This window comes from Dama dama, chromosome 16, assembly GCF_033118175.1.
Source record: "Dama dama isolate Ldn47 chromosome 16, ASM3311817v1, whole genome shotgun sequence".
NCBI classification, from domain to species: Eukaryota; Metazoa; Chordata; class Mammalia; order Artiodactyla; family Cervidae; genus Dama; species Dama dama.
The window spans coordinates 2,476,428-2,493,794 of record NC_083696.1 but is presented as its reverse complement, the minus strand read 5'-3'; the positions used below and the strand labels follow the sequence as shown (position 1 = coordinate 2,493,794).

Genomic DNA, 17,367 nt, shown 5'->3' with positions numbered 1-17,367 from the left:
ATAAACTAGGTTATTAATTACATATTGTAAAAGTATCTAATTGTAATACTGAGAACTACCTATGCTATTAATAGAAAAAGAAGTGCATTTCAACCCAAAAGGTGCTTGAATAATTCAAGTAGCTAATTAGGGCTAGAGGGCAGCAGGCAGAACTATTGCAGGTCTCTCACAACACTATGGGCTTCCCCAGTGGCTTGGCAGTAAAGAACCTCCCTGCCAATGCACCAGACGTAAGAGGCGTGGATTTGATCTCTGAGCTGGGAAGATCCTTTGGAGAAGGGCATGGCGACCCGCTCGGTATTCTTGCCTAGAGAATCTCATGGACACAGAAGCCTGGTGGGCTACAGTCCAAGGGGTCACAGAGTTGGACAGGACTGAAGCAACATAGCACACAGGCGTGCACAATACTATGACATTTAAAAAGGCTTTTAAAAATCAGCAAGTCTTAATAACAATGAAATTAATTTGGAAGCAAATAAACACTTTAAAAGCAACTGGTAATTCTTCTACGTGACAAGTAATTTGGAACCACTTACAGAAAAATTATAAAAGGGGGAAAAGAATCTCCAGTTTTCCAACCATCTTCTCAATTTCCCATGTACTTATGCAGGAACAGCAGAAAATTAGAAATGCTCAGGTTTGATGATAATAAGATATATTTACTGAAACCGTACTCAGTTCTAGGCACTATTTTAAGCACTATACATACATATATGTTTTTATATATGTATATATGTCACTGTGCTGTGACAACCATTCTATGAAAAAGCCCTTATTATTACTCCCATTTTACAGAGGAGGAAGCTGGTAATTAACTTGCCCAAGGTCACACAGCTATTAAATTACATAATTAGGAGCTGAACCTGAGCAACCTGTTTCCTGAATTAACACTTACATTTGCTAGACTAAACTGAATTTACCAAGAGTTTTTCAAGAGAAATTTAGCAGCGGGGGCGGGGGGGGGGAACTATTTTAATTTTGGCTTTTGGGCTTCCCTGGTGGCTCAGTGGTAAAGAATCTGCCTGCCAATGCAGGAGACATGGGTTCGATCCAGGAAGATCCCACATACCAAAGAGCAGCTAAGCCTGTTTGCCAGAACTACTGAGCCTGTGCTATAGGCCTCAGGAGCCCAGGAGCCACAACTACTGAAGGCTGAGTTCCCGAAAGCCCGTGCTCCTCAGCAAGAGAAGCCACCACAATGAGAAGCCTGAATATCGCAACTGGAGAGTAGCCCTTGCTCAGCAGAGCTGGAGAAAAGCCACGTAGCAACAGAGACCCAGCACACCCCCAAAAAAATACATAAATAAAAGTTAACTGTGGAAAGTTCTGAAAGAGATGGCAAATGGGTGGGGAAACAGTGGCAGACTTCATTTTTCTGGGCTCCAAAATCACTGCAGATGGTGACTGCAGCCATGAAATTAAAAGGCACTTACTCCTTGGGAGGAAAGTTAGGACCAACCTAGACAGCATATTAAAAAGCAGAGACATTACTTTGCCAACAAAGGTCCATCTAGTCAAGGCTATGGTTTTTCCAGTGGTCAGGTATGGATGTGAGGGTTGGACTATAAAGAAAGATGAGCGGCAAAGGATTGATGCTTTTGAACTGTGGTGTTGGAGAAGACTCTTGAGAGTCCCTTGGACTGCAAGGAGATCCAACCAGTCCATCCTAAAGGAGATCAGTCCTGGGTGTTCATTGGAAGGAGTGATGTTGAAGCTGAAACTCCAATACTTTGGCCACCTGATGCAAAGAGCTGACTGATTTAAAAAGACCCTGATGCTGGGAAAGATTGAAGGCAGGAGGAAAAGGGGACGACAGAGGATGAGATGGTTGGATGGCATCACAGACTCAGTAGACACAAGTTTGAGTAAACTCTGGAAGTTGGTGATGGACAGGGAGGCCTGGCCTGCTGCAGTCCATGGGGTCACAGAGTCAGACACGACTGAGTGACTAAACTGAACTGAAATAAAAGTTATTTTTTTAATTGGTGTTATTTGAAGTTTTATATTTTTGTTTATTATTGTTTTAATTTTGATTGTCTATGTGGTAGTAGTGTTGAAACAGAAAATAATTCATGTTTTTTGTTGTTGTTCATCACCCAGTGATGTCAGACTCTTTGTGACCCCATGGACTGCAGTATGCTAGGCCTCCCTGTCCCTCACCATCTCCTGGAGTTTGCCCAAGTTCGTGTTCATTGCATCGGTGACGCCGTCCAGCCACCTCAGCCTCTGATGCCGTCTTTTCCTTCTGCCCTCAGTCTTTCCCAGCATCAGGGACTTTTCCAATGAGTCATCCGTTCATATCAGATAACCAAAATACTCCAGCTTCAGCTTCAGCTTCAGCATCAGTCCTTCCAGTGAATATTCAGGGTTGATCTCCCTTAAGATTGACTGGTTTGATCTCCTTGCTGTCCAAGGAACTTTCAGCTAATTCATGTAATTCAAGTTTACAAGTCCCTAAAAGATAGCTCTGCAACCACCTGCTCATACATATTTTGATCCTTACTGATGCAATGCTAACACAATCTATGATATTAAGTATTTCATATTTTTCTTATTTTCTTTCAATAGTTGTAGAGAATATGGCCACTGAGCTTGCAAAGAGGCACAAGTGCTAGCTTGGCCTCTATCTGGAATGTTCTTCCCCAAATATTTGCATGATTTGCTCTGTTACTTCCTACAAGCTCTGTTCGAGTGTCACCTCCATAGAGAATCTTCCCTGTCTACACTTTTGTATGGTGCCCCATCATTTCTTTATCCTCTCATTTTCCTTTATATTTTTTCTTCATGGTACAAATAGCCACCTGACCTTATTCATTTATTCATTCATTGGTTTGTTCATTGAGGACTTTTCTTCTCCTTCTTGAATGCACGCTCTATATCATCTACTATTGGGTTGGCCAAAAAGTTCATTCAGCTTTTCCCCAAGAAGCCGAACAAAATTTTTGGCCAACCCAATACATCCTCAGTGCCAGGTTCTCAAAAAGTTTTGGTTGAATCAATCAATTAAATTTATTGACTCCCATGTTGTAAATGGTATACTCTTACTTTTTCAGAGAAACAGAGAATGTGCTTATTAAGGGTCAGTACAGTGTAGTAGAAAAAAATTCAGTATCATGAGACCTAGGTTCTAGTCCTAGTTCCACCACTAACCTGGAGTCATTTAATCCAATCTCTCTGAACTTCAGTTGGCTGTCTTTTAAGAAGGAATAACAGAATCTAGGAAATGAGGTGGCCATGTGAGAAAAATCAGATTAGGGGTGGGAGAGTGCTAAAATTAATGACATCTCAGGTATACATTGGCATTTATTGTGTATTTTACATATTTACATGTGTACATTAATGACAAAATGGAAAAAATCTGAAGCAATAAAGAGGAGTCCTTAATACAGATTCTACTTCTGTTTCTTTTAGTGGTGTGACCTTTGGCAAGTTACTTCCTCTGTCTGGATTTATACTTATATGGGAGATAGCTTTGATTAGATACTCTCCAGCTCCTTTTCAATACTAAGATGTTATTTATAGATATGAGATCAATATTTTAAGACCTAGCTTTAAATACAACTGTTTCGATAATAATTTTCAACAAATAATTGCGTGTAATTTGTGAAGAACGACCTCACAAATTTAGAAGTAATTACATCAATAGATTTCAAACCACAGTATTAGAACTGACCCCCAAGTAACTCTTGCCTTACTATGTACAGTATACAGAAAACACAAAGATAATTCCACACCAAATAGACAAAAGCAATCAACGCAAGAAAGTTTGCTATCTTGAATTTAGGTGTGCTTTTTTTGAAGAAGAAGAATTTGAATAATCACTCATGTAAAGTTTTAGAAATAACAATCCCCTAATGGACACATACACACGGCTATATTTAAAATGGTTAACCAATAAATCCCTACATGGAATTCTGCTCAGTTATGTGGCAGTCAGGATGGGAGGGGTGTTTGGGGGAGAATGAATACACGTTTATATATGGCCAAGTGCCTTCACTGTCCACCTAAAACGATCCCAGTATTGTTAATAGGCAATACCCCTATACAAAATTTAAAGTTAAAAAAAAAAACACAAAAAAACAAACCTGTAAAACTGTCCTATTGTTAGCCACGCATCAAATCAAAATGCTGCATGATTTTCTTATTCAGAGATGAGACTATTGGTGTTCCCAGAGTAGAAAGTAATTTACAAATTAACACAGTCTGTTGTATTGATTTTTCACTCTTCGCCTTGATAAGATGCATTGAAAAATGAAGATAGTTTCTTTTACTTACGTTTGATCCTGGCCCCAACTTTTCCCCAGGAAGATTAAAAAGCAAAGTATGCTCCACAGGCCCATGCTGGAGGTAGTGGTAAACCATCGATATGACCCTCCTGAAGTTACTCTCCTTTTTAAAGAAACCGAGATTGAAGAACTTGGGTAAGTTGGTTTACTGGTTAATTATTAATGTCAAGAAGAGGGACTTCTGAGTAGGAAAAGTAAAATTGGAATGGAAACACTCTTTAATGCCCAGGTATAAAAGTAGAAGATTTTTATAGGAAGATATTTTATACAGATTTACACCTAGAGATTTATTTTGATTAATACAAATAAAGGATTCTAACATAAAAGTTTGGCACTGCAATGAATGCCTTAAAGTTAAAAATCAGTAAGTTGATTGTCTTTTGTGTCTTGACCAGGCAATTGCTCTGAAAGTTTTATCATGAGAGCATGCCTCTGGAGACGCTCTGATACTAATGGAGACCCACTGGGATTCAGTTTCACATCAAGGTGATTTTAGAATGGGCCTGGTTTAGAAGGGCTTGTGAGCTATCTTTCTAGAGAAGACCTGAATGGTAGAATCATTGGCATTGGAAATGGCAGGAAAAGAACACAGATCTGCAAAGGAATAAGTCCTTGGTCCGTTCAGTTCAGTTCAGTTCAGTTCAGTCACTCAGTCGTGTCCGACTCTTTGTGACCCCATGGACTGCATCATGCCAGGCCTGCCTGTCCATCTGTCACAGTCTAGAAAAGAAGCTGAATGTTAGGTGGAGAAAAGATTGTGACTGGCAATGAAAATATCCTGCTGAGGATGCTGTATCATTTTCTACAAAATAAATGATGAATCAAACACTTTAGTTTTTAGTAGGGAATGGATATCCTCACTATGTATTAATTCAGACACCGCAAATTCAAAATTTGCATTCATTCAGACACAAAATATCTTTCTTTTCTAAAAAATAAACCTATGCTATACTTCTCAATGAGATTTTTAATTATTTTAATATGAGAGCTTAAAGAAAACAAAGCTTCCTATGATATGAGTCTTGTACTTATTTTAGAAAAAAATTTTTATGATTTTCATGATGCTTGAAAGTGAAAGTGTTAGTTGCTTAGTTGTGACCAACTCTTTGTGACCCCACAGACTGTAGTCCACAGGCTCCTCTGTCCATGGAATTTTCCAGGCAAGAATACTGGAATGGGTGGAGATTCCCGTCTCCAGGGGATCTTCCTGACCCAGGGATCAAACCTGGGTCTTCTGCGTTGCAGGCAGATTCTTTACTGTCTGAGCCACCAGGTAAGCCTTATGATGCTTGCTAGAAAGTTTTTATTTACTACCTTCTTTCTACTAGCACTAATTTCTAGCTTAGTATGTAATAAGTACTCTATTTCAAAGTAATAAAACAGATTTCTCTAAACAGTTTTCTATAATTCATATGTTCTATGTTTACATTGGTGATCCTTCTTTTGAATTAATGATTCTATTTTACCAACACTTTGTACTGAATTCATTGGGGAAAAAAAAGATACACAAAGGAAAATTTTATATACAAAGTTCATTAACAGTGTCTCTTACATAGATTATTGAAATGGCAAAATTCTGTCACTACTGTCTGACCTTGGAGAAGGAAATGGCATCCCACTCCGGTATTCTTGCCTGAAGAATCCCACGGACAGAGAAACCATGGGGTTGTAATAGTAGGACACGACTTAGAGACTAAACTACCACCATTGTCTGACCTATTTGTTTCAGAAGGAAATCTGTAAAATAATTAAACTGGGTTGCGAAAGATGGGACAAGTTAAAACAAACAAAATACTTTGCCATCATTTTCGGGAAAAGATCTTTAGGAGAAAGCGAAAACACTCAAGTGACCATAGATATATTTGAAGTGAAGGAAATTTATTTGCTTGTATTTTGGAGTCAATATTGATCAGTTATATTAGTTACTTACCATTGGCATGTTTCTCTGGTAGAAAATATTTAAAAAACAATAGATTTCCCAGGTTCTCAAAAGAACTAGTTCAACTGCTTACAGATTGCCTTTAACTAAAATGTTTTATGACTCAAAGATGGATTCTTCTTTACATTTTAAAATGTTGACCTCTGGAGGAATCTTTGGTTTTTATACGGATGTGTGGATGGTGCTCAGTTGTGTTCGACTTGTTGAGACCCTATGACTATAGTGTGCCAGGCTTCCCTATCTAGGGGATTTTCCAGGCAAGAATACTGCAGTAGGTTGCCATTTTCCACTCCAGTGGATCTTTCTGACCCAGGGATCAAACCCACGTCTCTTGCGTTGGCCGGCAGATTTTTCACCACTGCACCACCTGGGCTTCCCTTTTATGTACAGATAATCCATCCCTAAAGAGGAGAAACCAGGTCTGGCAGGAACTTTGGTGGTCTTTTGGCCTTCCTGCTAAGGCTACCTCAGTTTGATCCTCAGATGGGCCCTATGTGACCTCACTTAGCTGCCAAGGCCTCTCTTAATCTGAGTCTTGCTTGATTCTCCAGCCTCTATGCACCTCTTCTTCCCTGCAGCCAAGTAGCTGAAGTCCTTATTATTCTCTGAGGTCACCATGACATGAAAATGCTCCTGGGAGGGCAGTGAACAGTCAGCCAAGTACCATCACTATCATACTTAGGCTGTTTATACCTTCAGTTTGGTGTCTCTTCAGAACGAGGGTTAAATATGGGTTACTGCTACTGGCACCGTGGACTGCAACTCACTCAGAATCTACTTAAGCACTTGCCGATACCACCAGCGAGGAAAGAAATCCTGGGGTGCACACTACAGCTACCTGTGGGACCTTGTAAGCAAAGGTCTTGCGTTGGTTACTTGTCTTCCAAAATATTTAAGCAAATTTGAAAAGACATTTAGCTACAAAAAGTTTATGGAAACAAAGTCTTACAGGGAAGTCCAGTGTGGAAACTGGTTAGAATGGAGGTGCTCCAGGTGATCAGAAGGGATGGCCCTGCTCTCTGCTCAGGGGCACCCTCAGACGGCCTTGAGGAGGCTCCATAGGAACCCTAGGCTCCCTGGACACTTGCTTTAAAAGCACTCTTTCAAGTGTTCTGTTTCACTTGGCCCATTCCTTGTTTCCCTTGTCTCTTAGTAAATCCCCACAACCATCTTGAAATTAGTTTTCAGTTGATTAGGCCAAAGGAGAAACCAGCATCTTTCTCCTTGAGTCCAAGATCCACTGCTTAGTTGCGTGTTGAAATTCCTCTCTCAAGTGACCTGGGCTATCAACATCACATCCTCTAAAAACCCCCCTTTTCTTCTCAATCTTATACCTCTATCCCACATCCAGGACTCTGATATCCCAACACTGAATCAGGAATTCACCCCAGCTTGCAGGAAACCTGATTAGAGGGTAACAGGAAAATAAACACTCTAGGTTTAAATCCCAGGAAACTTTCACACATTTGCCTCAAACACTAGTATAGGAGTGCACTTTGTAGAATGATTTGTAATAGCAAAAACTTGGGAGCAACCTAAAGCAACGTAACAATGATAAATATATTACTGTATATTCATACCATGGAATGCAGTGTTGGCTGGGATGACACAAAAAGCATAATAACACTTATATTTATACAAATGTAAAAACATACATGGGCTTTCCAGTTGGCTCAGTGGTGAAGAATCTACTTGCCAATGCAGGAAACGCAGGAGACGTGGGTTCGACCCGTGATTCTAGAAGATACCCTGGAGGAGGAAATGGCAACCCACTCCAGTATTCTTGCTTGGAAAATTTCATGGACAGAGGAGCCTGGCAGGCTACAGTCCCTGAGCTCACAAAGAGTCTAATATAACTGAGCAACTGAGCATGCATGCATGCAATGACATACACATTTAAGTCTGAAATGCACGTATGCTAAGGGGCTTCAGTCGTGTCTCTTTGCGACCCCATGGACTGTAGCCCTCCAGGGTCCTCTGTCCTTGGGATTCTCCAGGCAAGAATACTGGAGTGGGTTGCCATGCCCTCTTCCAGGGGATCTTCTTGACCCAGGGATTGAATCTGCGTCTCTTTGTCTCCTGCATTGGCAGGTGGGTTCTTTACCGCTAGTGCCACTTGGGAAGCCCATAATTGTGAAAGGTAAATATTAAATCAGAATAGTTGTTATCTCTGTGAAGGGAAGGAGAAATTTGTGATAGGAAAGAAGTATATGCTTCCACTATATCTATTACCTTTTGTTTTAAAGGAACATCTGAAGCCAGTATGGCAATATCTTACAAATAATTCAGTAAAGTTTAGGGATAGTTATATGAGTGTATAGGTCAGTCGCTGTATTTTTCTTAACATTTTAAATATTTCATTGAGAAAGAAGTATGGCCTGCAGTGAGGCAGGCTTGAATTCAAACCCTGGCTCTGTCTAATTAGCTACGTGATTTGTCTATAAAATCAAAACAGTAAAACCTCATAGTGCTGATGGGAGAATTAAGTGAAATATGTATAAAGCTCTTAGCACACAGCATGAACCTGAAAATGGTCGCTATTATTTACTACTAGTGTAAGACACAGTCATGACCTTCTACTTTAAAAAAGAAATATGTGTATAGGATCACACCAATCTGTCTTTAAACACAGTTCTACCCTCCTGACAGCAGCCAGTCAGAACTGGCTATCAGGATGAAAGAATCTCTTTATCACTGAGCCCAGCAAAATTTTGCCCCCACTTCCTTTCTGGTTTGTTCACTTGCTGTCAATTAAAGATCTGAGATTAGATGACTGAACTCTTGAAGTCCAAATAATTGATACTTCCTAAGAGTCTGACATTCTGACTTAGTGAGTGAAAAAGCACAAAAAGTCTCCCACGGAACAGAGTCTTTCTTAGATTTAGAATTTTTTCCTCTTGTTTATGGCATTGATTGCCATTAGCAGATTATGTGTACCCTCCTACTTTTATCTCATAAGTGGTAAAAGATCTACACTTGGAAAGATCCTCCTCTCTCTGTATCAAAGATATTGCCTGAAGCATTTTTCTTAAAGCTTATAAATGTTAATTCAAAATTTCAAGAAGGGCTACAAACTCCATTACATTTTACCAGGTGCTATATGAAATTCAGACATGGAGAATACAGTTTGAATCTTTAAAGAGATCATCCAAATAATGACAACACAATAGGTACCAGTTATTAGCTCCATGTCACAGGTACTGTAATAATTAACTTACATAAACTGTTTCTAATCTTCACAAGCACTCTGAAAGGTACTATGACCTTAGGTGACCAATGAGTAAACAGTGATTACCCAGAGAAATACAGTGATTTGCCTCAAGGAACACATCTAGTAACTTGCAGAGATGGGGATTTGATTGTGTTGGGATCAGTGGGAAAAAGAAGAGAGATAGCAAGCCCTCCTGAAATCTGTCTTTCTCTTTGACACGGTCTTCAGCTACCTGGGCTTCCCAGATGGCGATACTGAAAAAACCCGCCTGTAAAAAACCAATGCAGGAGGCATAAGAGATGCAGGTTCGATCCTTGGATCTGGAAGATCCCCTGGAGGAGGGCATGTCAACCCACTCCAGTATTCTTGCCTGGAGAATCCCATGGACAGAGGAGCCTGGTGGGCCATGGTCCATAGGGTTGCAAAGAGTCGGACATGACAGAAGTGACTTAACACACACACTAACTTTTTTGTCTGGGATTGATTCTCTGTTTTTTAGAATCTTGAAGGATTTGTAGCCTACTCCACACATTTTGATTCTCATTTAGATACCACTGCACATTCTAGGTGAAGGTTTAAAAGTACAAGTTGAGAATAGATGTGACCTAAGTGAAGCACTACTCTGGGTCTCCCCCAAAGGGCGTCAGGTTGAGACTGGAGGGGCACCCAGGCAGACGACGCACTGGGGAGATTAGTAGGAAAGGCTGGAGAAGGGAAGAACCAAAAGCAGCAAGATAAGCCATGTCAGAGGAAGTTTAAATCCAAGGGGGGATGATTCAGGGTTTCAGTTCCCAAATGGTAACTGAAGAAAGATAAAGAAGAAAGCTGTTGTTCAAACTATTTTTTGTATGTCACGAGAGTGGTGGATTGAAATAACACATCCACTCAGGTTCCTAACTCAGTAACAGAATAGGGGAGGATTTCTGAAGACAGTATGTAGAGGAAGTGGAAAGTAATAAGGCCCAAAGAGAAAACCAGTCATTCTGTTTGTGATAGAATGCAGTTAAGCACATTTTTTCAGAGGAAACAAAAAGAGACAAAAGAAGGTGCCCAACTCTCCATTTATGTCTCAGTTTTATAACCTCACTGAAGTTATTTTTTTCTATATGTTAGACCTTGTAACGAATGCAGTTCAGGCCATTATTAACCTCTTGTTTGGCTTCACTGTCACACACTTTTTTCAGATGATATACTTCTTGTTCATCATGAGCTCTCTTATCGAATTCTAATGCCTGTGATGCATTGGTACTCATCCACTCATCCAGTGGCTAGATGCGGTAGCCAGTCTCCAAGATGGCCCAATGTCCCTGCCTCCCTGGTGTTCCTGGCCTTGGGTGACCACCTCCCGCTCTGTATCAGGGTAGGCTCAATAGCATACAGCAAATGCAGAGGTGTGTGGCTTCAGAGAGCAGTCATGGAAGACATTGCCCTTCCCACCTTGCTGTCTCTTGGATGGCCTGCTCTGGGGGAGGCCAGCCATCATGTAGTAAAGACTCTCAAGAAGCCTACGGAGAGGCCCATGTGGAAAGGGACTGAGGCCTCCTGCCTCGTGCAAGCGAGTCCCTGTGGAGATAAATCCCCAGCGCTGGTCATGCCTTTCAGTGACCACAGCCCCAGCTACAGCTTGATTGCAAACTCCTGAGAAAACCTGAACCCAAAACAAAATGATCCAGCAAAGCCATTTCTAATGAGCAATTGCCCATTAGTGGTGGTGGTGAATACAGGCGCTCTATGAGACTTGCATTTTTGGAAAAGCAGCTGTTATAGGGTACCAGTTAACTATTGCTATGTTATCAATTACCCCAAAATCTAGGGGCTTAAGATAAACAATCATCATCACAGTTTTATTGGGCAAGAATTCAGGAATGTCTTAGCTGGGTAATTTTGGCTTAGGTTCTTTCATGAGTTTGCAATCAAGCTGTAAGCTGAGGCTGTGGTCTCTGTGGCTGGAGGATTTCCCTGCACGGTGGCTCACTCTCAACTCTGAGCAGGAGGCCTCAATTCCTTTCCATATGGGGCCTAAACTACTATACATAAAATGAATAAGCAACAAAGATAAACCATTTAGTGCAAGGAATTATACCCATTATCTTGTAATAACCTAAAATACAGTATAATTTTCAAAAACACTGAATCTCCCTGCGGTACACATGAAATTAACACAATATTATAAATCAACTATTCTTGTTGTTGTTTAGTCATACTTCAATTAAAGAGAAACAAAATCTTTAATTTGCAAGTGCACTTTCAGCTCTTAACTATGGACTCAGAGGCCTGCTTACAAGCGCCATCTGCTGGTAGTAACTTAATAGCATCCCAAGAAGGCTGGAAAAATAAGAGCTGAGGGTCAGAGCTAATCCATGACATCTTTCCAAGGTAAATTCTGGCTTCTTGTTTTATGTCTCTTCTGAGAGCTAGCCTCTACAGTTCCTGGAAATAAGAACACCTGCCCTGTATTCTTCATGGGAATGCTTAAATGTGATATCCCTGAGCAATGAAAAGCCATATAAACATTTAAGGAGCTCATATGTCCATTCTTTCTAGCATCTTATCTCTCCTGCTTTACCAACTCCTTTCTTTCTGCCTGCAAACATACAAAAGTCTCCATTAATAGGAAAAAGGCAAATATCAAAAAACTTTTTGATGGATTCCCCCACCCTCAAATAACTTCTAAAGGCTTAGTCTGCCCCCCTAACTTTGTATAATTTTCATTTCCCTCATTTATCCATAGACCTCCTTCAGAATGTTTTCTGGATATCTCCATGGAAGTTATATAAGAAATAAACAGAATGAGCAGCAGCAGAGACCACTTGATAATGGTTGGCATGGTTTGGCATTATTTCATTTTACAGATGAAGAAACTGATGCTCAGAAAGGGTTAAAAGAACGGCAGGAAGGAAAGAAGGAAGAACGGTAGGGCTGCCCAGAGTCACACAGAAATGAGCAGTCTAGGCCATCTGTAAAATCTGAAGGTCCCAGTGCAAGACAAAAGTGTAGAGCTGCTTATTCATAAAGCAGGAAAAGTGCTGTTAAGTTTTAAAATATAAAGCCTTTCCCTTTCTTCTGTGGCATCTCCCTTATCTTGCTATGGTGCACCTGCTATGCAAAACTAATTCAGCCGTTTCATTTTACTTCTTGATATGCGTGTACTCTATCAACACTCTAGACCTTTGCTTACTGACAAATAAGAAGAGCCCGAAAGGAAAGGGAACTATGGATTACCCTGTCTTTCCCTGTCCTTTATCAGCATATTTAGTGTAAGTTGTTGGCTAATAACAACAGGAATAAGAAAGAATATGATGAAGCACCTCAGCCATTTGTGTTTCTTCGAATTTACCACTGTCATCCTTCTGCATTCAAAACGTGTTCTGGTTCCTGTGGAAAATGTGGCCTCTGGGGCTGTCAGCCCCCCTCCCCCCGATTGCTCAGTCATAGACACGACTCCTCACTGTGTACTCACTTTGAGTCTCATTAAACTCTGCACACTGTGGGTCCACTGAAACCCTGTGTTCACAGAGTATCATGAATGTTCTACAGGAAGGGGTTGGCAAGGGGGGACGGGCACCTGTATCCCACGCGTCTACGGTAACTCAAATGCATTCTCCACTGTCCTGTCAGATTTTACTCATAAAATGCAAGTTCAGGAACACCCCTGGTGGTCCAGTGGTTAAGAATCTGCCGTCCAGTGCAGGGCACAGAGACTTGATCCCTGATTGGGGAACTTAGATTCCTGAATACGGCTGCTGAGCCCCTGCACGACAACTGGAGAAGCCTGTGTGCTGCAAGGAAGACCCATTGCAGCCAAAAAAACAAAACAAAACAACAACAAAAAACGAGTTCAAGAGATAAAATTATTAATAATTTCAAGACAGGAACAGCAGAGCACCAAACTTGGTGTGGAGCCTTCAGAGCAGCAGACCCTGTTCCGCTGCATAGGCTTCATGCCCACAAAGCCAGCTCTGGAGCAGCTGAGCCGTGAGAGAACTCAAATCTGACCCCAAGGACAAGTCTCTTAGCACATCACACGGAGGCTCTTCAAATAACACAGCGCAAGGCACTGGCAGAGTGACAAAGATTGCCAAGACAATGAGAAAGTTTTAAGAGGCTATAAAATAGGCAACACTGAACTGCTGGTTTTGACTCCAGGAAGGTTAGAGAAGTTCCTGAAGATACAAAAGGACTGAGGACTGGGATGATGGGAATGGGTAAAAGGATGAGGGTTAGGACAATAGGGGTGAAGGGATTAAAATCCAGAGAAGGATGAGGTGGTAGAAGTGTTTGGGAGGAGATGGTTATTAGAAAGATAGAATAGTCTAAATACTTACAGTGGATGTAGATTGTCAGGGGTTATGACCTAAAAGTAGGTCAGTTCCCAAGGGTGGGAACAGACAATGTCCTAAACTCTGGATGCTTAGGGAGCATTCATTTTAGCAGCCCGTATATCTATAGGGTACTTTCCAAAAGGGACAAGAGCAGAGAGGCAGCCAGTATCTGGAGTCCCACAAAAGGATGTTACAAGAGCTAGAGCAATCCTGGGATGTATTCCTCAGAAGGCCAGGCATACAGGTACGATCAGTTACAAGGCCAAGGCCAGAGAACAGTCAAATGTAGGCAGAGTCCCTGATCAAGAAACAGACCAGGAGGGAGAGGCACTGTCCATGGGGACAGGGTTTTTGTTGTGGATGATGAGAAAGTTTGGGGTATAAATGGTGGTGATGGTTCCATAACATTGTGAATATATTGTGAATGTGAATGCCATCGAGTTGTGTACTTGTGAATAATTAAAATGGTAAACATTATGTTATTTATATTTTGCCATAGTTTAAAAAAAAACCTCTAGGAAAAAAAATAACAAAAAGAAATTGAGTAGGGTATTAGGTTTACCAGACCAGGGAGGAGCCAGCTATCCAAAGATTAGAATTAAGTTACATATACCATAGGGTATATATATATGGGGTGAGGGCTCTTAATGACTTTTTTCTCCTTCTCTTTCAGAGGAGGAGGCAAAGCAGGTTGAGATGGACATCTCTGGCAGCCTCTTCCCATCCCCGGGCAGGTTTTCTCGTCTGAGCAGCTACTGCAGCAGGTCCTGGAGACAGACTCCAGGGCTGAGACCACGGGGACTGGGCAAGGTTGAGGGTGAATTTTGCCCTGTGAGGAGGGCCCCTCCCACGGAGTCCAGGCCTAGGCCATGGCTAAGGGGCACCTCAAGAAACTGTGAGGTCCTGATTTAGGTAGGGAGTTACCTCTCAAAATTCCCTCAGGGCCCTAGGAACCCAAACCCCCAGGACCACGTGGAATCTAGCTTCTAGTGTGCTTGGCAAGAAGGTCTGCATTTGCACCCCCGCCCTCCTGCCTCCTTTTAAGAGTCAGGTTCTCCATCCTTGTAACTGGCAGAGTGTATCCAGCCATTCCCTAGCTTGGACAAGAGAGCTGCGGTGGAGAGGGAGGGGATGGTGGGGGATGAGGTGTTTGGATGATGCAGAGAGGAGGTTGGGTTTTCTTTAGGGATGGAAAGAGAAACAATAGCTGAATCAGATGGAAATGGTTGGCAGCTAGGATGAGCTCTAAAGGAAGAAGGAAAGGGAAAAGAGGTGAGAAGGTTGAGATTTAGGTGCTTCTGCAGTCATTCATTCCACAAATGTTTATTAAATACCTAACATGTGATTAACCTCAGATATGCAGCTGACACCACCATTATGGCAGAAAGTGAAGAAGAACTAAAGAGCCTGTTGATGAAAGTGAAAGAGGAGAGTGAAAAAGTTGGCTTAAAGCTCAGCATTCAGAAAACTAAGATCATGGCATCTGGTCCCATCACTTCATGGCAAATAGATGGGGAAACAGTGGAAACAGTGGCTGACTTTATTTTCTGGGCTCCAAAATCAGTGCGGATGGTGATTGCAGCCATGAAATTAAAAAACACTTGCTCCTCGGAAGGAAAGCTATGACCAACCTAGACAGCATATCAAAAAGCAGAGATATTACTTTGCCAACAAAGGTCCGTCTAGTCAAGGCTACAGTTTTTCCAGTGGTCATGTATGGATGTGAGAGTTGGACTGTGAAGAAAGCTGAGCACTGAAAAATTGATGCTTTTGAACTGTGGTGTTGAAGAAGACTCTTGAGAGTCCCTTGCACTGCAAGGAGATCCAACCAGTCCATTCTAAAGGAGATAAGTCCTGAGTGTTCATTGGAATGTCTGATGTTGAAGCTGAAACTCCAATACTTTGGCCACCTGATGCAAAGAGTTGACTCATTGGAAAAGACCCTGATGCTGGGAAAGATTGAAGGCAGGCAGAGAAGGGGACGACAGAGGATGAGATGGTTGGATGGCATCATCAACACAATGGACATGGGTTTGGGTAGACTCCAGGAGTTGGTGATGGACAGGGAGGCCTGGCATGCTGTGGTTCATGGGGTCACAAAGAGTCAGACACAACTGAGCGACTGAACTGAACTGAACTGAATATGTGCCAGACACTGAGCTGGGGTGAAGTAGCCACAGGGAACCAGACAAGGAGCTTGGGTCTAGCTCTGAAGATTGATCATGAACAAGCAGTTATACCAACCTGTGATGAGTATTATGACGGGGAAACAAGGTGACGAAAAATGAATTTATGTTAATTAGAGTTAGGTGCTGCTGTATATAACAGACAACTAAAATAACTATCGCCTAAATGAAATACATGTTTATCTCTTTCCCACATAATAGACAGCCAAGGCTGGAATGGCAGATCCACATGTCATCAAAAGCAGGGGCTATTATAATTTTGTTCCACCATGCTAGCTTCCATCTTCAATGTTACCTCATGATCCAAGTTGGCTGCTGGAGCTCCAACAATTGTTTCTGAGTTGAGGGCTGTAAAAAAAAAAAAAAGGCCAAAAAAAAAAAAAAAAAAAAAAAGAGAGAGAGACCCATTTCTGTTGAAACAACTTTCTTTTGAAGAACCTTCCTGGAAGTCCCATACGATTTATATTTCCTTGGAGACTTGGGACTTGGCTGTACTCAAATCTGAGGGAAACGGGGAAGCAATGTGGCCGTCTAAAATTCAGGTTTTGATAATAAGGAGCAAATAAAGAATTAATGCTGGTTAGTTAGCAGTCACTGACACAGCGTTTTCATCTTTTGCCTCTGCTGTTTAGGAATGTTGAGGATGGAATGCTCAGATCTATGAAAGATTATTATTTTAGGAAATATAGAGAATTCCTTTCTAGTAGAAGGCAGAGTTCATAAAGAAATATACCTAAATATTTCAGTTTAAGACCTTGATTTTAGGAGGAAAAATGTGAAATTTTCTGCCAGTATGCACTAAACAAATTAGTCTTTTAGATGAAGTATTTAGAAGGTAATTTGTGAAACATACTTACTTTTGCCATCCTCTACATTTTTATTTATTTAAAAATTCATTTTTGTTCAAGTTGTTTTCACATCCATAAACTTATTTGGGTTTTTACAACTCTCAACATGGTGGCTACAATAAATGCTGGATTCAGGGAGGTCAAATGATCTGCTTAGGACCACACAGCCAAATATGAGAGATTGCTAAGCTAGAACCCAAATCATGCATTTATTCAACAGATATGTAGTGTGTGCCGGGTGCTGAGGAAGTGAACACAGTCACTGTTCTCAGACAGCGTCAGAACATAGGCTCAGGAGTCAGACTGCTGCACTGGGTTGTGACCTATTAGCTGTTTGACCTCAGGCAAATTACTTCATCACTTTGTGCCTCAGATTCCTTATCTATGAAGGGGAAGCAAATAAGCTACCTACTTCATAGGACTGTGGTAAGAATTAGATAAATTAATTCTGACAAAAAGTTTAGGACAGAATCTGACCTTAAGTAAGTCCCCTATTAGACATTATTAGTGAAAGAGACAGACATTACGTAAATAAGCATCATGATAAGTGTGTTATGATAAACTTGAGATAAATA

At 41.2% G+C, this 17,367-nt stretch overlaps 1 protein-coding gene and 1 long non-coding RNA gene across 2 annotated transcripts in view; one reads left to right on the top strand and one right to left on the bottom strand.

Moving 5' to 3' along the window:
* LOC133071040 (complement C5-like) overlaps positions 1-4,415 on the bottom strand; it is an 86,229-nt gene extending 81,814 nt beyond the window's left edge. The window contains exon 1 of the mRNA XM_061163276.1: positions 4,276-4,415. Within this exon, the coding sequence (XP_061019259.1) occupies positions 4,276-4,340 (65 nt within the window). The 5' untranslated portion in view covers positions 4,341-4,415. The remainder of the gene's footprint in view (positions 1-4,275) is intronic.
* LOC133071042 (uncharacterized) lies at positions 4,310-16,310 on the top strand. The gene is made up of 4 exons (XR_009696346.1): positions 4,310-4,421; positions 5,407-5,559; positions 14,432-14,670; positions 15,114-16,310. It is a non-coding gene; the product is annotated as an uncharacterized LOC133071042 (long non-coding RNA).
* Positions 16,311-17,367: the final 1,057 nt, after the last annotated feature.